The 22,059-nt window shown below is 39.0% G+C and overlaps 1 protein-coding gene across 3 annotated transcripts in view; it reads right to left on the reverse strand.

Annotated features, from left to right (window-relative positions):
* The window catches only part of Gga (ADP-ribosylation factor-binding protein Gga), a 236,986-nt gene that overhangs the window by 86,241 nt on the left and 128,686 nt on the right, over positions 1–22,059 (reverse strand). For all 3 annotated transcript variants that reach the window (XM_070093106.1, XM_070093108.1, XM_070093107.1), the window contains 3 exons: positions 5,838–6,015; positions 1,412–1,648; positions 566–772 (listed from right to left, as the gene is read on the reverse strand). In XM_070093106.1, coding sequence (XP_069949207.1) covers positions 566–772; positions 1,412–1,648; positions 5,838–6,015 — 622 coding nt within the window. The remainder of the gene's footprint in view (positions 1–565; positions 773–1,411; positions 1,649–5,837; positions 6,016–22,059) is intronic.

The raw sequence follows: 22,059 nt of genomic DNA on the forward strand, positions 1-22,059 counted from the left end.
ATGTCTTGCTACTTCTACTTACACTTAGGTCACACTACACATACATGTACAAGCACATATATACACACCCCTCTGGGTTTTCTTCTATTTTCTTTCTAGTTCTTATTCTTGTTTATTTCCTCTTATCTCCATGGGGAAGTGGAACAGAATTCTTCCTCCACAAGCCATGCGTGTTGTAAGAGGCGACTAAAATGCCGGGAGCAAGGGGCAAGTAACCCCTTCTCCTGTATAAATTACTAAATTTGAAAAGAGAGACTTTTGTTTTTCTTTTTGGGCCACCCTGCCTCGGTGGGATATGGCCGGTTTGTTGAAAAAAAAAAAAATGCTTGCTTTGGGTTATGCTTTAGGCATTTACTAACGTTACATTACAACTGCTTGGAAACATTGTCTTACATACTCATGCATCTTTTATGCCAGAAAATATGGTAAAAAAAAAATTTTTAACACATCAGCCATCTCACACCAAGGTAGACACTTTCATCATCAGGTGACCTACCTTGGTTGCAGACAGTCAGTGTTAAAAAAAAAAAAATCTTCTGAAATACTGTATGACTGCCTGACTTACTATCAAGAGAAGTGGAAGTTTGTGGTATAAGTGTTGGAGCCATTGCTGTGTGTAAAGGTGGAGCCAGCTGCAAGGCTGACGATGCTTCAGTGATGGCAGAGGCAGAGAATATACCACCAAGGTCGTCAAGTAATGAAGTATTGTTCTCCAGAACAGACTCATCAGCAGAGGTTTTATTGGTCTGGCCCAAGCTTAAACCATCAAGTCCTGTTTGTAATAAATAATGCACACATTAATTCCCTGCTGCAAGAAGTGAAATCCTAACATGGTGCAGTAATCCCTTATTTTATGTGGGACTGCTATGTGAAAATTCCCTTTTATATGAAGATGCATTTCTACCAGTACTTCCTCACACACATGATAACACTGCTCCTATCCTATGCAATCAATGTGGTTCACAATATGAAACGAAGATTCATATAATGATGAATTAAGTGATGATGACATAATTGAGATTACTACAGCTGCTGATGACCCTCACAAACACGTATCATATAAAGAAACACACACCTGTACAATTAAAGTAGAAAATCAGTTCATCAAAAAAAGGTGAACAGGAATAAATTTTCGACATACAGATGGTAACTATCAAATTAATGAAATATTTCCAACTGAGTAGTATCATTCATTCTCATCTTCAGTGTTTGAGTTGGTTGTGAAGTATATAACTATAGAAGTGTGGCCTCTATTCATCAACATTCTTTACAATAATGTTGGAATATATGATATCAACAATCAAGATTCTGAAGACTTCCTTGAGCTATAAATTCACTGCATATATGAAAACCTTATAATTAGTGGATCAGTGAGATATGAAACATAAGGTTATAGAATACTGTACTTTACCAATATCATGGAGATCCTGGTTAACAAGAGTAGCTATGCCCTGATTACTGGGTACATCCTCAGGTGTGGAGAGATCCAGAAGAATTTCCGCATCTTTCTGTGATCCCGCATCATTTTTACCCACTTGCTGCTGTCCATCCACTTCTGTACCTTGGGTGTCAACTTTTGTTCCTTCAACAATTAGTTTGTACCGTCCCATCACTCTGGACAGTTCATCGTTTGCTTTCAGTAAGTCACCTGGTAGAGCCAGTGAGAACAAATATAAGTTATAACAATCATAATAGTGCAAAATCTCAAATAATGTGTTGCATCCTTTAAATGGGACCCAATGTACATAATGTATGTGTATACAGCCTCTCCTCACTTTGCGACATACTCGTTTACCAATGACTCAGACTTATGACATGCTCCATGACCAGCATGCATACCTAAGTAATGTATATTAGAGCTGATTTCCTCTATTCTGTTTATTACAATATACGGTACATTACTGCATAAACATTTAAAAATTGCTCATCTGCAATCCTACTCTGTCTTAACTAATTCTTTCAATAATAACCCTACCGTACACTTTTCCTGGTATACTCACTAAACTTATTCCTCTATAATTTTTATAATCTCTTTAGTCACCCTTTCCTTTATATAAAGGAACTATACATGCTCTCTACCAATCCCTAAGTACCTCCCCCTCTTTCATACATTTCTTCTTTCAACATACCGGCCGTATCCCACCGAGGCGGGGTGGCCCAAAAGGAAAAACGAAAGTTTCTCCTTTTACATTTAGTAATATATACAGGAGAAGTGGTTACTAGCCCCTTGCTCCCGGCATTTTAGTCGCCTCTTACAACACGCATGGCTTACGGAGGAAGAATTCTGTTCCACTTCCCCATGGAGGTAAGAGGAAATAAACAAGAACAAGAACTAGTAAGAAAAATGGAAGAAAACCCAGAGGGGTGTGTATATACATATATGCTTGTACATGTATGTGTAATGTGACCTAAGTGTAAGTACAAGTAGCAAGACGTACCTGAAACCTTGCATGTTTATGAGACAGAAAAATGGACAGCAGCAATCCTACCATCATGTAAAACAATTACAGGTTTCCGTTTTACACTCACTTGGCAGGACGGTAGTACCTCCCTGGGCGGTTGCTGTTTACCAACCTACTACCTAGTTTCATACATTTATTAAACAAAAATACCAACCACTCCAACACTATATCCCCCCCTGCTTTTAACATTTCTGTCATGATCCCGTCAGTTCCAGCTACTTTACCCCCTTTCATTCTACGTAATGCCTCACACACCTCCCCGCACTTGCATCCTGTTCTTCTTCACTCCTAAAAGATGTTATACCTCTCTGGCCAGTGCATGAAATTACCGCCTCCTTCCTTCATTGACATTTGAAAGTTCCTCAAAATATTCCCGCCATCTACCCAATACCTCCAGCTCCCCATCAACTAACTCCACTACTCTGTTTTTAACTGACAAATTTATTCTTTTCCTAAGCTTTCTTAACCTGTTTATCTCGCTCCCAAATTTTTTCTTACCTTAAAATATTTTCATCCTTAGCTTATAGCGAGTGGGGAATATACAGTGGGACCTCGGATTTTGTCATTAATTCGTTCCAGAAAGTCTGACGAAAACCGAATTCAACATTGTTGTTATTATTATTATAATAAAAAAGAAGCGCTAAGCCACAAGGGCTATACAGCGCTGTCCGAATTCAACAAAAACTGAAGCAATATTTCCCATAAGAAATAATGTAAATCCAATTAATCTGTTCCAGACACCCAAAAGTATTAAAGCATTATGGAGAATAACTATAGTTTTACATACAGAAAACAATGAGAAATAAATCTAAAAGACTACTGAAATGGATAAATGAACATTTAACATCACTTTTACCTTTACTGAACACTCGTTGGCATATGGAAGACGGCGAGGAGGGGAGAGGGAGAAGAGGTTATCTCGACCACCATCAATACCACCCTCTACCACCATCACTACCACCATCACTAACACCATTGCTACCACCCTCTACCACTATCACAACCACTACCACCCTCTACCACCATCACAACCACTGCCACCCTCTACCACCATCACTACCACCCTATACTGATGAGAGACAAAGCCAAACTGACTCAGAACGCATGGGATGCTTTGTGTGGGCGTGGGTGGACACGTTTGGTACAGCGGACCACTGTCAACTTGACGAAAACCAAGGTGATGAACAAAAACTTGGACAAAATTTTGATGAAAAAAGTCGTCGAAAACAGAATTCAACGAAAGCCAGGGCAAACAAAAACTGAAGTTCCACTGTATTTATTGTAAGACGTCTGAACAAACGAAGAATGGGTATAATTGAAAACTGCTGCATTAGCGAAATGCTGTAAAGTGAAGCGCTGTCAAGTGGGGCCTGGCTGTACAGTGCCAGTATTCATCTAATTATATGGAAAAATCGAGACAAAATATTGCCAAACTTTATATGATGGAAATTTCACCTAATAAATATCAATATTTTTTTGAGAATCTCATTACACCTCCAAGTAAGAACACAACTGCTAAAAGCACTGTCTAATGTCATTAAGTGCACAGTTTTGGAAAGAGATTGTGTGAATGATGGTAAAAGTATTTTTTCAAGTCACCCTGCCTTTGTGGGAGATGGCCAGCACGTTAAAAAAAAAAAAAAAATCAAGAACAAGTATATAGTAGAACCCCCATATCCATGGATACGGTTTCAGTTATCTCAGTTTACAGTAGCCCCCAAAAATAACCCTTAATTTTGCTTAATAATGGCACCAAAGTGCAGAACTCGTGATGATCGCAGTTCTTCAAAGCCTAAGAGAAGTGCTTCCCATCAGTTAAAAAGTGCTAATTCTCCACTTATTGTGCATAATTCATCAAGAAAATTTTAACATAGGTATCAACGTAAAAAAAAAAGACATACATACATATAAGGTTCATTACTATCCATAGTTTTGGGTATCCGCGGTAGATCTTGGAATGCATAACCAGTGGATATGGGAGGACTACTATATACACGTAGTTTTTTTCACTTTTACAAAAGGTGTTCCATGCTAAGTCTGCAATCATTTAAAGCAACATTTCTGAATGCCATCAAATATAATTTAATTGAAGTATTTCTGTATTTAGATAAAGAAAAATTGGATATCAAATTGGGGAGGAGGAGTATGGAAGAAGTAAATGTTTTCAGATACTTGGGAGTTGACGTGTCGGCGGATGGATTTATGAAAGATGAGGTTAATCATAGAATTGATGAGGAAAAAAGGTGAGTGGTGCATTGAGGTATATGTGGAGTCAAAAAACGTTATCTATGGAGGCAAAGAAGGGAATGCATGAAAGTATAGTAGTACCAACACTCTTATATGGGTGTGAAGCTTGGGTGGTAAATGCAGCAGCGAGAAGACGTTTGGAGGCAGTGGAGATGTCCTGTCTAAGGGCAATGTGTGGTGTAAATATTATGCAGAAAATTCTGAGTGTGGAAATTAGGAAAAGGTGTGGAGTTAATAAAAGTACAGTGGACCCCCGTATAACGATCACCTCCGAATGTGACCAATTATGTAAGTGTATTTATGTAAGTGCGTTTGTACGTGTATGTTTGGGGGTCTGAAATGGACTAATCTACTTCACAATATTCCTTATGGGAACAAATTCGGTCAGTACTGGCACCTGAACATACTTCTGGAGTGAAAAAATATCGTTAACCGGGGGTCCACTGTATTAGTCAGAGGGCTGAAGAGGGGTTGTTGAGGTGGTTTGGTCATTTAGAGAGAATGGATCAAAGTAGAATGACATGGAAAGCATATAAATCTATAGGGGAAGGAAGGCGAGGTAGGGGTCGTCCTTGAAAAGGTTGGAGAGGGGGGGTAAAGGAGGTTTTGTGGGCAAGGGGCTTGGACTTCCAGCAAGCGTGCGTGAGCGTGTCAGATAGGAGTGAATGGAGAAGAATGGTACTTGGGACCTGACGATCTGTTGGAGTGTGAGCAGGGTAATATTTAGTGAAGGGATTCAGGGAAACCGGTTATTTTCATATAGTCGGACTTGAGTCCTGGAAATGGGAAGTACAATGCCTGCACTTCAAAGGAGGGGTTTGGGATATTGGCAGTTTGGAGGGATATGTTGTGTATCTTTATACGTATATGCTTCTAAACTGTTGTATTCTGAGCACCTCTGCAAAAACAGTGATTATGTGTGAGTGTGGTGAAAGTGTTGAATGATGATGAAAGCATTTTCTTTTTGGGGATTTTCTTTCTTTTTTGGGTCATCCTGCCTCGGTGGGAGACGGCCAACTTGTTAAAAAAAAAAGAAAAAAAAAAAAATTCTGTCAAGTTGACTATAAAAAGCATAAAAAATTTGAACTTTAGTTACTGATCTCCTTTTATTACTTAAATTATACTAACCAATTCCTTCTTCCTTATCATCCATCTCTGAGACAAGTCGATACAAATTTGATCTGAGTGTGGAGCATGAGGAGTGGAGCTCCAGCATCAAGTCTAAGTCAGCCTGGCTTGCTGGGCTCTCTTGATGGCGAGACAACATGTCATCCAACACACCGACATTATTCACGGCAGTTTCAACCTGTTGAGTAGGGAGACTGTGTAATATATTTGTCTATATCCAATATACCACGAGTTGATAGCACAAAACCTGTTATTTACACTTGTATCACCACACCAACACACACACAAACATATCTCCATAGTGACACACACACATTCCACCACACTGACATACTTCTCACCAACACACAACCCAAATTACAAAAATTATTTATGAAAGCTGAGAGTATTAGCTATGCTCACCGGCTAAGAGGAGGAAATAGAGGAGACATTGTTACGAAGTCATAGCTATAACTAAGGAAGTGCCAAAGGGCTACTAGAAATTTCTTCATCACAAAGAGTGGCAGAACAATGAAATACAGTGGACCCCCGCGTAACGATCACCTCCGAATGCGACCAATTATGTAAGTGTATTTATGTAAGTGCGTTTGTACGTGTATGTTTGGGGGTCTGAAATGGACTAATCTACTTCACAATATTCCTTATGGGAACAAATTCGGTCAGTACTGGCACCTGAACATACTTCTGGAGTGAAAAAATATCGTTAACCGGGGGTCCACTGTAAAGCTAAATCTAAAAGATGAAACAGCAGAATCACTGCTTTGCACCTGTAGTTATAAACAGGCCATTACCAATATTATGAAAAGTTTATTTTAACAAATAACCATTACTGTATTACAAAGATATTTTGAAATTTGCCAATAAACCATATAAGTTTTGTATTGTAGGGAAGTCTCATTCATTGTCATATATCAGTTCCTAGAGACATATCTCTAGAGGAAGTATTGTTTAAAGATGTAATCCAAACACTTGAACTACATAATAATAATCAAAAGCAGTTCAATGGGAATTATTTTTGCATAAATTTTTACTCAAAATATAACATTCACCTTAAATGAGGTGATATATTGCAAGTTATGTATGGAATAGAAGATTGAAGACATGCTGTAACTGAAGTTGGTGAGTGAAAGAGATGACATTGTACACCTTAACATTTTTTAATGGATAAGATTTCTTGTGTGTAGCTGCAAGAACCAGCTACTTCATCTAACAAAGAATCTGAAAGGAAACAACTCCTACTGATGTTAGTTTACTCATCAGGTAAAAATCATTCATTCTTGTCATAATATGACCAATTCATCAGTTCCAGCACTGTGGAGGGGGTGTCTAAGGAGGCATAAGAAAGTGGGGTAGCCACTGGCACTTCCTAACTAAAAGAAACCAAATAGAAATACAGTAGTTAACAGAATAAAATCAGGGACTGCTACAGTGAAGAGTTCTGTTCCCCAGGACACAGTACTTGCCCCACTTCTCTTTCTCTTTTCTGACAAAAATGGACACAAACCATAGCACTTCATCATCCTTTGCAGATACTAGAATTGACACAAATGTGGCATCTATAAAAGACACAACAAGCCTCCAAGCTGGTATAAACCAAGCTTTCCACTGATAGCTTTCCAAGATAGTCAATGAGGACAAATTTCTGTTACTAAGTTACAGGAGGAGTGAGTAAATGAAAACAAAACTGGAGTACAAAACAAACTCAAATCACTCTATAGAGCATAAGCCTAATATGAGAAACCTGGGAGTGATAATGTCAGATCTCGTGCTCAAGGAGGACAACAATGTCATTATTGCAACTGTAAGGAAAATGACAGAATGGATAATCAGAACTTTCAAAACATGAAATGTCTAGCTAATTATGACACTCTTCAAATCATTCATTCTCTTCAGGTTAGAAAATTTCTGTTTACTAACAGCCCCCATCAAAGCAGGCCAAATTGCAGCACTGGAAAATGTAGAGAGAATTTTCACTGCTCGTATAAACTCAAGCACCTAAATAACTGGGAGTATCTGAAAGTACCTCACACTGAACTCCTTAGAAAGTAGGTGCAAAAGACACATGATAATCTACACCTGGAAGATTCTTGAGGGATTGGTCCCAAACTACATATGAACACAAAAGACTTGGGAGATGGTGCAAGATACCTCCTGTGAAAAGCAGGGGAGTGACAAGTACAATGGGAGAGAACTCATTAAGAGCACAGGGACCATGACTCTTCAACACCCTCCCTCCCAAATGGAAAACTACCAACACACCCCTGGCTATATTCAAGAGGTAACTAACAGATTTTTCAAATCAGTTGCTGATCAGCCAGGTTGTGGGTGGCAGGCACCAACAGCTTGATCAATAAGACCAATAACAAAAAGGCCTGGTACCAGGCTGTATGGGTGGTGACCTCCGGAAGTGACTACAGGGAACCTACAGGTATGGCAGGCCATGGCAGAAGTAAATATGGTTACCATGACAATTCAACTTCAAAATAATTAATAAACAAAAGCCATGTGTAACAAAAGCTATGTTTAGTTTCAACATCAACCTTGCGGGATTACCAAAACTGTTGTCCAGAGGGCTGAGGAAGGGTTGTTGAGGTGGTTCGGACATGTAGAGAGAATGGAGCGAAACAGAGTGACTTCAAGAATGTATCAGTCTGTAGTGGAAGGAAGGCGGGGTAGGGGTCGGCCTAGGAAAGGTTGGAGGGAGGGGGTAAAGGAGGTTTTGTGTGCGAGGGGCTTGGACTTCCAGCAGGCATGCGTGAGCATGTTTGATAGGAGTGAATGGAGACAAATGGTTTTTAATACTTGACGTGCTGTTGGAGTGTGAGCAAAGTAACATTTATGAAGGGGTTCAGGGAAACCGGCAGGCCGGACTTGAGTCCTGGAGATGGGAAGTACAGTGCCTGCACTCTGAAGGAGTGCAGTTTAAAAACTGTAGTGTAAAGCACCCTTCTGGCAAGACAGTGATGGAGTGAATGATGGTGAAAGTTTTTCTTTTTCGGGCCACCCTGCCTTGGTGGGAATCGGCCAGTGTGATAATAAAAAAAAAAAATAATCAACCTTATCTAATGATAAGGCTCTCTCTTGTTGCAGTGGCAGTAATCCCTCATTGCATAGGTCCTCTCCACCATTATCTGATTACTTATTTGGTATTACCTATTTGTGGCCAAAAGAGCAAAGCTCTTGGTGTCCCATCTTTTGGTGTTGAATTATTTCCACTACTACTACTACCACCACCTCCTGCCTATATATACCCTTCCTTCTCTCCTTTCCATTAGTGTGACTTTGTAAATGGTCCTAGTCAGACCAAAACGTCGTCGTAAGCTCCTCTCTTCTATGTGCGGGTTATTTGTGTATCTCGCAAACTACCTTCAATGTAACCCTTTGAGGCAGCAGCCGAGACAACAGTATCATGTTCCTGGAAATAAATTCTACTCTAACATCATCTGCATAAGAAATCCTACTTAATTGTCTATAATGCAATAATATCACAGTAAACAGGTGATATCACAATATGCAAAACAACCATAGTGAAAAAATAGTGAACTTCAAGTGCTTTTGTGATTTCTCACATTGTCAAGGACCTATAAAAATAAAAGAAAGTAGAAGGCTTATAAGAAGGCTTAATAATCTATGTTTAATTCTTAACCATTTGTGGGTCCAAGCTGGAGTTCTATGCCTTGTCCACAAGGTCCAAGAATTTTCAAACAAATTTTTGTTGTTTTTTCTTATGAAAGGTAGAGAATCTTTTTCTGAAGGTAATAAAACAAAAAGTACGAAATTTGGCGGAAAATTTATGAAACTACACTCGCGAATTTTACTGTGTCAGTGATAGTTACACATCGGCAATTTTGCCCACTTTGATTCTTAGTTTAGGCCAATTACATTATTCCAGTCAGCCAAATTCTTAGTTATTTTGCTAGTATCACTTCTATTTTATCAACTGAGCACAAGAAACTGCCCAATCAACTATTTCAACTACCTAATAAAGTGATCAGAAATTGGTAATTTGGCCAATTTCATACAAAGCTCAAAATATTCTAATTTCAAAATAGGGCCCAGAATAAGCAATGCAAGAATTCCTGGCACTAAAATAGCATTTCTTCTGTTTATAAGTTATGTTTCCAGGATTTACAGATGAATTCCATTTTGATTTTTTATTCACAAAGAATTTTTATCCACACCAAAAAATAGAAGATTTACTGTTACGCAATATTGTAATAAATGTATAAATAATATCAGCACAACTGTGAACATATATTTGACCTACTAGTTGACATGTATTGGATGCGTGACATCATTTGTTTACTCTTGAACATTGGCAAAAATCAAATATTTTTGCTACTTTGAGCTCAATTTCAAGCTAATTTCAGTACTAAAACCAATCAAAATCATCTCTATTTCTATAATATATCTTTCATTCTTTCAAATGAGATCAAGAAACTGTGAATACAACTGAAAAAACTATACCAAAATACACTGTAAATTCGGTATTTTAAACCAAAAACAGTTTTTTTTTCTAATTATGCTCTGCATGTTGCAGGATTTGTTTTATATGGTGCACACTTACCATATAGATCCATTCTCTCATATCTAGGCCCAAATTTACCATTCAAAGCTTATCTGAGTGAGCTGAGCTCATAGTGTAGAACTATGGCTTGGACCCAGGCTTCAAAGCCGTAGATCTACAGTATGGAACCTCAAAGGGTTATTAACCCCTAAACAGTCCAAATGTATATGTATGTTCTCTCGCCCAGTGCTCCGAATATTTAAAAAAAAAAAAAAACTTGTTTTTTTATTGAAATAGAGAGAAAATTGATAAACGAGTACATCGCTAAGTGAGGAGAGGCTGTACTGCATAAAAAGATATAAGAATCTGAATTTGAAAGACCACCCAGAATAGACTGACAGTAAAACTACATTTTTGAGCTTTGGTGAAAAGTGAAGTACAGTGGACCCTTGTTTTTCCTAAGGCTCGAAAGTCGTAATTTTCGGAAATTGTAATGTTTTTTCGTCAAAACATTGACTCGCGAATCGACGTTTGGCTCGCAAACAGTCGTTTGTCTCGGACGCGTACTCACGGCGCTGAGCCGCCTCACACTCCATTCCCAGCCAGTGTGCCATTGTTCACCAGTGAATGACCATCCCCTAACATGTTCATATGAAATATTTCATAATATTCCATTCATTTTAGTGCTTGCAACTGCTAAACAAGTTACCATGGCTCCAAAGAAAGCTCCTAGTGCCATGCCTTTAGTAAATGTGAGAAATATGACTGAATTCAAGAAAAACATCATTGAACAATATGAAAGTGGCATACGTGTGAAAGAACTGGCCAGGATGTATAAGAAACCCCATACAATCATAGCTTCCATCGTGGCCAAGAAAAAGGAAATCAAGGAAACTGTTGTTACAAAGGGGGTAAATATGCTGACAAAAATGAGATCGCCAGTACTCGAAGATGTTGAGGAGTTATTGTTGGTGTGGATCAACGAGAAACAATTAGCAGGAGATAGTCTTATGCAGTCGCTTATTTGTGAAAAGGCTAGGCAGTTGCATGACGATCTCGTAAAGAAATTGCCTGCAACGAGTACTGATATTTGTGAATTTAAGGACAGCAAAGGCTGGTTTGAGAGATTTAAGAACAGTAGTGGCATACACAGTGATAAAGGCATGGTGAGGCTGCCAGTTCTGACAACAAAGCAGCTACAAAATTCGTAAGTGAATTCAAGGAGTGCATACAGACTGAACAATTAAAACCCCAACAAGTGTTCAACTGTGACGAAACATGCCTCTTTTGGAAGAAAATGCCAAAGAGGACCTACATTACTCAGGAGGAAAAGGCATTGCCAGGACACAAGCCTATGAAAGACAGGCTAACTCTCATGTTTTGTAGTAATGCTAGTGGGGTTTTCAAAGTGAATCCGTTACTAGTGTACCATTCTGAAAATCCCAGTGTGTTCAAGAAAAACAATGTCATGAAGAGTAAAGTGCGTGTGTGTTTTGGAAAGCTAATAATAAGGCATGGGTCATGAGGGAAATTTTCCTCGAGTGGTTCAATGAAGTGTTTGGCTCCAGTGTGAAGAATTACCTCAAGGAAAATAAATTGGATCTCAAGTGCCTCCTGCTAATGGACAATGAACCTGCTCATCCTCCAAGCCTGGATGACCTAATTCTGGAGGAGTTTGGGTTCATCACAGTGAAGTTCTTGCCCCCAAATACCACTCCTCTCCTCCAGCCAATGGACCAGCAGATCATTTCAAGCTTTAAAAAAATCTACACCAAAGCAATGTTTCAAAGGTGCTTTAAAGTAGTGGTCCCCCGCTTTTCGTAGTTCCCGGCAATCGTAAAATTCGCCAATCATAGGGGTATTTTCGTATAAACATGGGCTCGCTTTTCATAGGTTGACTCGCAAGTCGTAGTTCATCCGGGAAGCGTACGCACGGCGTGGGCCAGGGCGGCAGCCAGTCTGGCATTGTTTACCAGTGAGCGAAGGTCCCCTCGCGTGCTCCAGCGAAATATTTCATAATATTCCATTTATTTTAGTGCTTGCAAGTACTAAATAAGCTACCATGGCTCCAAAGAAAGCTCCTAGTGCCAAGCCTGTGGTAAAGAAGGTGAGAAATACGAATGAATTTAAGAAAACCATCATTGAACAATATGAAAGTGGTACAAGTGTGGCCAAACTGTCCAGGATGTATAAGAAACCCTACACAACCTTATGTTCCATAGTGGCCAAGAAAAATGAAATAAAGGATGCTGTTGTTGCAAAGGGAGTAACTATGCTGACAAAAATGAGATCACCAGTACTGGAAGAGGTTGAGAAGTTATTATTGGTGTGGATAAATGAGAAACAATTAGCAGGAGATACTCTTATGACTTCGTTTATTTGTGAAAAGGCTAGGCAGTTGCATGAAGATTTGGTAAAGAAATTGCCTGCAAATAGTGGTGAAGTGAGTGGATTTAAGGCCAGCAAAGGCTGGTTTGAGAGATTTAAGAACCGTACTGGCATACACAGTGTGGTAAGGCATGGTGAGGCTGCCAGTTCGGAACACAAGGTGGCTGAAAAATATGTGCATGAATTCCAGGAGTACATAAACAGTGAAGGACTGAAACCTGAACAAGTGTTCAATTGTGACGAAACAGGCCTCCTTTGGAAGAAAATGCCAAAGAGGACCTTCATTACACAAGAGGAAAAGGCAATGCCAGGACATAAGCCTATGAAAGACAGGCTGACGCTAATGTTCTGCGCTAATGCTAGTGGGTATTTCAAAGTGAAGCCATTACTAGTGTACCATTCTGAAAATCCCAGTGTGTTCAGGAAAAACAATGTTATGAAGAGTAAATTGTGTGTGTTTTGGAAATCTAATAGCAAGGCATGGGTCACGAGGGAAATTTTCGTTGAGTGGTTCAATGAAGTGTTTGGCCCTAGTGTGAAGGAGTATCTCCTGGAAAAGAAATTGGATCTCAAGTGCGTGCTAGTAATGGACAATGCACCTGCTCATCCTCCAAACTTGGATGACCTAATTTTCGAGGAGTTTGGGTTCATCACAGTAAAGTTCTTGCCCCCGAATACCACTCCTCTCCTCCAACCCATGGACCAGCAGGTTATTGCAAACTTTAAAAAACTCTACACAAAAGCAATGTTTCACAGGTGCTTGACTGTGACCACAGACACTCACTTGACCCTAAGGGAATTTTGGAGAGAACACTTCAGCATCCTCCACTGCATAACCCTTATAGGTATGGCTTGGGAGGGAGTGACTACCAGGACTTTGAACTCTGCCTGGAGAAAGCTGTGGCCAGACTGTGTCGACAAGAGGGATTTTGAAGGATTTGGGACTGACCCTAATGAGCCTATGTCTGTTGTAAAATCAATTGTGGCACTGGGGAGTTCCATGGGGTTGGATGTGAGTTTGGAGGATGTGGAAGAATTGGTGGAAGACCACAATGAAGAGCTCACCACTGAGGAGCTGCAAGAGTTTCAGCAGGAAGAGCAACACATCGCAGCTCAGAATCTTGCTGCAGAGGAGGAGGAAGAGAGATGGAAGAAGGTGCCTTCTTCAGAAATTAAAGAGATTTTTACTATGTGGGGTAAGATGGAAAGCTTTATGGAGAAACATCACCCTAACAAGGTTGTTGCAAGCCAGGTTGGCAACATGTACAGTGACAAAGCCTTGGGCCATTTTAGGGAAGTGTTAAAGAGACGCCAGAAACGGAGCTCTCTCCACAGTTATTTTGTGAGACAGGACTCCAGTGACTCTCAAGGTAGTCCTAGTGGCATTAAGAAACAGAGAAGAGAAGCAACCCCAGAAAAGCAAATGGTACCTGCGGTGTTGATGGAAGGGGATTCCTCTTCCAAACCATAAACAATCCACTCTCTCCTCCTCCTCCAGTCTCCCATACACTAAGAAGAATCTCCAATAAAGGTAAGTGTTATGCTGTTAATGTTTCAATGATCATTTCCCATTGTATTGTTTATGTACTACATGTATATTTCATGTTAAATTTTTTTTTGTTTTAATACTTCTGGATGTCAGGAACGGATTAATTGTATTTACATTATTTCTTATGGGGAAAATTGATTCGTAAATCGTAAATTTCGTTTATAGTAACGGCTCCAGGAACGGATTAATTACGAAAAACGAGGGACCACTGTATTGTATTGTATTGTATTGTATTGTATTGTATTGTATGTGACCTCAGACACTCACTTGACCCTAAGAAAGTTTTAGAAAGATCACTTCAGTATCCTCCATTGCATAAGCCTTAAAAGTAAGGCTTGGGAGGGAGTGACTACCAGGACTTTGAACTCTGCTTGGAGAAAATTGTGGCCAGATTGTGTCCACAAGAAGGATTTTGAAGGGTTTGGGGCTGACCCTGACAAGCCTATGGCAGTTGTGGAATCTATTGTGGCATTGGGGAGTTCCATGGGGTTGGATGTGAGTATGGAGGATGTGGAAGAGTTGGAGGAGGACCACAACGAAGAGCTCACCACTGACGAGCTGCAAGAGCTTCAGCTGGAACAGCAACAGACCGCAGCTCAGAATATTGCTTCAGAGGAGGAAGAGGAAGAGAGATAGAAGAAGTTGCCTTCTTCAGAACTTAAGGAAATTTTTGAAATGTGAAGCAGGATGGAAAGATTTATGGAGAAACATCACCCTGACAAAGCTGTTGCAAGCCATGTCGCCAATATGTACAGTGACAAAGTCTTGGCCCATTTTTGGGAAGTTTTAAAGACATGCCAGAAACAGAGCTCTCTGGACAAGTATTTAGTGTCACAGGTGTACAGTGACTCTCAAGCGGGTCCTAGTGGCATTAAAAAACAAAGAAGGGAAGTAAACCCAGAAAAGAACTTGGTACCTGAAGTCTTTATGGAAAGGGATTCCCCTTCCAAACAGTAAATATTAATCCAATCTCTCCCCTCCTCCAGTCTTCCATACACTAAGAAGAATCGCCAATAAAGTTAAGTGTTATGCTGTTAATGTTTCATTCATCATGTCTCATTGGTTTGTGTATGTACATCTACATTTCATGTAAAAAATTTTTTTGTTTCAATACTTCTCCGTTTCTGGAATGGATTAATTGTATTTACATTATTTCTTATGGGAAAAATGGTTTCGCAAATTGTTAATTTCGATAATAGTCACACTTTCTGGAATGGATTAATCACAAAAAACAAGGGTCCACTGTATACATACAAAGATTTACTGTCGATTGTGGTAGGGCTGAACCTCCAATCACAAAACTAATTTATGCCACCTTATCTTTCTTCGGATAATTATTTATATAGGAATTTTTTTACTGCCAAAATTTAACTCACTGTCCAGACTGCCAAAATTAATATTGCTCTCAGTGTCCATTTTTTTTTTTAAACAAGATTTTCTTTTGAAATGATAGAGAATAATTTTCTGAAGGTAACGACACTGAAAGTGCAAAATTTGATGGAAAACTTATGAAATTACACAGGTGCAAAGTTAGTAGTCTCAGTCCAATTTACACATCGGCAATTTCACAAAATTTGCATTCTCTTTTAAGTCAATTCCAATGCTTCAATCAACCAAATTCTTAACTATTTTGCAAGCAATCTTTCCAATCTATTGACTGAGCAAGAAACTGCTCACTCAACTACCCTCTAAAGTACTTTGCACAGAAGTCAATTTAACACAAAATTTAAAAAAAAAAAAAAAATACCAATTTAACCCTTTCAGGGTCCGTCCCATAGATCTACGGCTTTACAGTGAGTGTCCAAACCGTAGATCTACACCATGAGCTCAGCTCACTCTGATAAACTGTGAGTGGTACATTTGGGCCTAGATATGAGAGAATACATCTATGTGGTATGTGTGCACCACATAAAACAGATCCTGCAGCACACTGTGTATAATGAGAGAAAAAAAATGAAATCATGATTTTTCGATTAAAACAGCAACTTTGCAGTGTTTTTTCGTATGTTTTTTATAGTTGTATTTGCGATTTCTTTGATAGAATGGAAGACATATTACAGAAATAGAGATGATTTTGATTGGTTTTAGCACTGGAAATGGCTTGAAACTGAGCTCAAAGTAGCGGAAATGTTAAATTTTTGCCGATATTCAAGAGTAAACAAACGACCTCACACATCTAATACACGTCAGCTGGTGGGTCTAATATACATTCACAAATATGGTGATGATATTTATACAATTATTACAGTATTGCATAACAGTAAATCTTCTATTTTTTGGTGTGAATAAAAATTCATTATGTGAATAAAAAATCAAAATGGAATTTATTTGTAAAGCCTCAAAACATAACTAATGAACAGAGGAAATGTTAGTTTAGTGCCAGGAATGCCTACATTGTTTATTCTGGACCCTATTTTGAAATTGGAATATTTTGAACTTTGTGTTAAATTGGCCAAATTAACAATTTCCGATCACTTTATTTTGTAGTTGAAACAGTTGACTTGGCGATTTCTTGTGCTCAATCGATAGAATAGAAGTAATACTAGTGAAATAGCTTCAATCGATAGAATAGAAGTAATACTAGTGAAATAGCTAAGAATTTGGTTGATTGGAATAATGTAATTGGCCTAAAATGGGAGTCAAAGTCGGCAAAATCGCCGATTCGTAAATATCGCTGACACATCAAAATTCGCGAGAGCATAATTTCGTCAATTTTCCACCAAATTTCGTACTTTTTGTTTTATTACCTTCACAAAAAGATTCTCTACGATTTCATAAGAAAAAATAACAATTTTTTTTTTTTTAAATTCTTGGACACTGGTGCGTGACTCCAGATTTGGGCCTTGGACCCTGAAAGGGTTAAAAACAGTCCAATATAAACAATGTAGATATCCCTAGCACTAAAACAATATTTCCTTTGTTCATTAATCACATCCCCAGGCCTCTTCCATGTTACAACTGCCTTCCATTTTGAATTCATAATCACCCAAAAAAAATGAACATTTATTCTATTTCTTTGATAATAAAATATAACCAGAAATGATTGGTCATGGTTTATGGCATTCCAGTAATTACATAAGACCTATTAAAAGCCTATAAAACAGACTGGGGAGTAGAGATCCTCATCTGCCCTCAGGAATAGTATCAGCAAAAATTTAATTTTTCCGCTGCTTTGACCTCAATTTCAATATACTGAAATTAATCTAAATTACTTCTGCTTCCATAGTAACCCTACTGTTCTACAAAATGATACCAAGAAATAGCCAACAAAGCAATAAAAACCTTCCAAGAAAACACAACCAAAGTCAGAGTTTTGTTTTCCCATCATGCATCGAGTGAAGCAGGATTTTTTTTATACTGTGCACACTCACCTCACAGACCCATTCTCTCATATCTAGGCAAAAATTTATCACTCATAGCTTATCTGAGTGAGCTGAGCTCATGACAGAACTATAGGAGGGACTCCTGGCCTCAATAACAATAAGTGAAAGGGCTAATATTGCTATCAACAAAAAACTTTTCATATGATAGAAAATAATTAAAAAATATTTGCTTCTTTATAAAAATTCATTAACATTATTTGAAATACAGTGGACCCCCGCATACCGGACGCATCGCATACCGTACAATCCGCATACCGGATGCTTTGATCGCAAAAATTTTGCTTCGCATACCGCCCAAAAACCCGCTCACCGCCCTTCGTCCGAGACGCGTCCAATGTGCGGCATGAGCCACGCTCACATGTTCCGCCGGTGGCATTGTTTACCAGCCAGCCTCCGCGGTAACATCCAAGCATACAATCGGAACATTTCGTATTATTACAGTGTTTTTGGTGATTTTTTCTGGAAAAAAAGTGACCATGGGCCCCAAGAAAGCTTCTAGTGCCAACCCTACAGCAATAAGGGTGAGAATTACTATGGAGATGAAGAAAAAGATCATTGATAAATATGAAAGTGGAGTGCGTGTCTCCGAGCTGGCCAGGTTGTATAATAAACCCCAATCAACCATCGCTACTATTGGTGGTATAGCTGCTGCTGCTGCTGTACCACCGTCAGCTGCTGCTGCACTGTCAGCTGCTGCTGCTGTACCACCGTCAGCTGCTGCTGCTGCTGTAGTACCGTCTGCTGCTGCTGTAGCATCGTCTGCTGCTGCTGTAGCATCGTCTGCTGCTGCTGTAGCATCGTCTGCTGCTGCTGTAGCATCGTCTGTTGCTGCTGTAGCATCGTCTGTTGCTGCTGTACCACCGTCAGCTGCTGCTGCTGCTGTAGCATCGTCTGCTGCTGCTGCTGCTGTAGCATCGTCTGCTGCTGCTGTAACATCGTCAGTTGCTGCTGTAGCATCGTCTGCTGCTGCTGTAGCATCGTCTGTTGCTGCTGTAGCATCGTCTGTTGCTGCTGTACCACCGTCAGCTGCTGCTGCTGCTGTAGCATCGTCTGCTGCTGCTGTAACATCGTCAGTTGCTGCTGTAGCATCATCTGCCGCTGCTGTAACATCGTCAGTTGCTGCTGTAGCATCGTCTGCTGCTGCTGTAGCATCGTCTGTTGCTGCTGTAGCATCGTCTGTTGCTGCTGTACCACCGTCAGCTGCTGCTGCTGCTGTACCACCGTTGTTGGTGTGGCTTATTGAGAATACCAAGAAACAATTAACCCCAGAGGATTTGCCACCCAGGATAACCCAAAAAAGTCAGTGCGTCATCGAAGACTGTCTAACTTATTTCCATTGGGGTCCTTAATCTTGTCTCCCAGGATGCAACCCACACCAGTCGACTAACACCCAGGTGAACAGGGAAAATGCCTGGAACTAGTGCTCATATTGGTGAATTTAGAGCCAGCAAAGGTTGGTTTGAGAGATTTAAGAATCGTAGTGGCATACACAGTGTGATAAGGCCTGTTCTGGAAGAAAATACCAAACAGGACCTACAGTACTCAGGAGGAAAAGGCACTCCCAGGACACAGTCTCATCAGTCATTGCTGCATCTTCAATAAAGGTAAGTGTCATTTATTCTTCATTTAGTAGAGTAGTACATGCACAATATATATTGTGCATGTACTACTCTACTATTGTGCATGTATCCTTCTCTTTGTGTGTAGGAAAATGTATATTTCATGTGGTAAAATTTTTTTTTTCATACTTTTGGGTGTCTTGCACGGATTAATTTGATTTCCATTATTTCTTATGGGGAAAATTCATTCGCATACCGAACATTTCGCATAACATCCAGCCCTCTTGCACGGATTAAGGTCGCTATGCAGGGGTCCACTGTATTAAGTTCCACCTTAAAATAGCTTTCAAGAGACAAGCAGTATTTTGAAAGGGTAAAAATTTAAAATGGGTGGCAATTAAACATTTTCAACAAATAAATTGGAGAAGAGAAGAGTATAGAGGAGACAGAGAGAGAAGGATTTTGGGAGATGTTAAGCAATTGTGTTGGAACTTTTGAACCAAGTGAGAGTAATTATGGTAGGGGACTTAACCCTTTCAGGGTCCGTCCCGTAGATCTACGGCTTTACGTTCAGGGTCCAAACCGTAGATCTACGCCATGAGCTCAGCTCACTCTGATAAACTGTGAGTGGTACATTTGGGCCTAGATATGAGAGAATACATCTATGTGGTATGTGTGCACCACATAAAACAGATCCTGCAGCACACTGTGTATAATGAGAGAAAAAAAATGAAATCATGATTTTTCGATTAAAACAGCAACTTTGCAGTGTTTTTTCGTATGTTTTTTATAGTTGTATTTGCGATTTCTTTGATAGAATGGAAGACATATTACAGAAATAGAGATGATTTTGATTGGTTTTAGCACTGGAAATGGCTTGAAACTGAGCTCAAAGTAGCAGAAATGTTAAATTTTTGCCGATATTCAAGAGTAAACAAACGACCTCACACGTCTAATACACGCCAGCTGGTGGGTCTAATATACATTCACAAATATGGTGATGATATTTATACAATTATTACAGTATTGCATAACAGTAAATCTTCTATTTTTTGGTGTGAATAAAAATTCATTATGTGAATAAAAAATCAAAATGGAATTTATTTGTAAAGCCTCAAAACATAACTAATGAACAGAGGAAATGTTAGTTTAGTGCCAGGAATGCCTACATTGTTTATTCTGGACCCTATTTTGAAATTGGAATATTTTGAACTTTGTGTTAAATTGGCCAAATTAACAATTTCCGATCACTTTATTTTGTAGTTGAAACAGTTGACTTGGCGATTTCTTGTGCTCAATCGATAGAATAGAAGTAATACTAGTGAAATAGCTAAGAATTTGGTTGATTGGAATAATGTAATTGGCCTAAAATGGGAGTCAAAGTCGGCAAAATCGCCGATTCGTAAATATCGCTGACACATCAAAATTCGCGAGCATAATTTCGTCAATTTTCCACCAAATTTCGTACTTTTTGTTTTATTACCTTCACAAAAAGATTCTCTACGATTTCATAAGAAAAAATAACAAATTTTTTTTTTTAAATTCTTGGACACTGGTGCGTGACTCCAGATTTGGGCCTTGGACCCTGAAAGGGTTAAATACAGTAGGACCCCACTTATATGGCAGGTTAGGTTCCAGGCTAGTGCCACAAAGCAGACATCGTCAGAAAGCAGAATGCCATTTCTTCGACTTATAAATGCATATAAATGCCAGATAACAAGTTTACACTAACATATATTAAGTTAGCAATATAATTAGGCATTAAAAACAATAAAAAGTAAAATATACACACAGTACACTCATTATTTACCTCAAAATATTTGTAGTTTTAATGTAGGACAAAAGGTGAGTAGTACTTACTGTAAGAGGTCAAGTGTGGTAGCCCTCCTGGCCACCACACTCACACGTAACATACTATGATGCTTAAAGTGCCCTAGAGTGATAAAATGCATATATACTACACTCATTACTTACCTTACAATATTTGCAATCTTAATGGTCTTAATGCAGGGCTAGAGGTGAAAAGTATTTATTTGTAGAAAGGTTGTGTGGGAGGTATGGTAGCTAGCAATTTGCCTACAATTGAGGTCAGGCTTATTGGGCGGTAATTTGACGGTAACGACTTGTCCCCTGTTTTAAAAATAGGAATTACATTAGCCATCTTCCACATATCAGACACTACACCTGTTTGAAGAGATAAATTAAAAATATTAGTTAATGGCTCACAGCCCGCCAGGCCACCCCACCTACTAAAATATTTAAAGCAACCTAGAACGATAAAATGCATTACAGTACACTCATTACTTACCTTAAAGTATTTGTAGTCTTAATGTAGGGTGAGAGGCAAGTAAGCGAGATAAAAACAAATAAACAAGAGAGAGAGAGAGAGAACCAGTAAGAGGACAGAGCTGCAGAGTACTTATGTAAGCAAATGCATCTGGTTATGGTTGATACACATTCATACAAACACTTTATGCTGCGTACAAGTTGTCTCCACAGTGGTACAGTAGAATTAAGACCAACACTTCCATTCTCATGTAACATCATTTTTAGAAGGAATGATGCTCTGACAAAATTATTATTATTATTATTATCAATATCATAATTAAAAAGAAGCACTAAACCCACAAGGGTCGTGAATAGCTATAAAGTGAAGGCATACGAAAGGAATATTTTTCTACAATTATGTAACTGGTGTTTGACTAGAGAAAACATAATTCTTCTGACGCTCTGCAAACCGCTTGGTAAACAAATCTTGTATTTATGTAAATTTTTATACTGTGGGTGTATGTATCATGTGTATATGTTGCATAGCATTTTTATTATATAATTTTGA

Source organism: Cherax quadricarinatus, chromosome 41 (genome assembly GCF_038502225.1).
Source record: "Cherax quadricarinatus isolate ZL_2023a chromosome 41, ASM3850222v1, whole genome shotgun sequence".
In the NCBI taxonomy this organism is placed as follows: Eukaryota; Metazoa; Arthropoda; class Malacostraca; order Decapoda; family Parastacidae; genus Cherax; species Cherax quadricarinatus.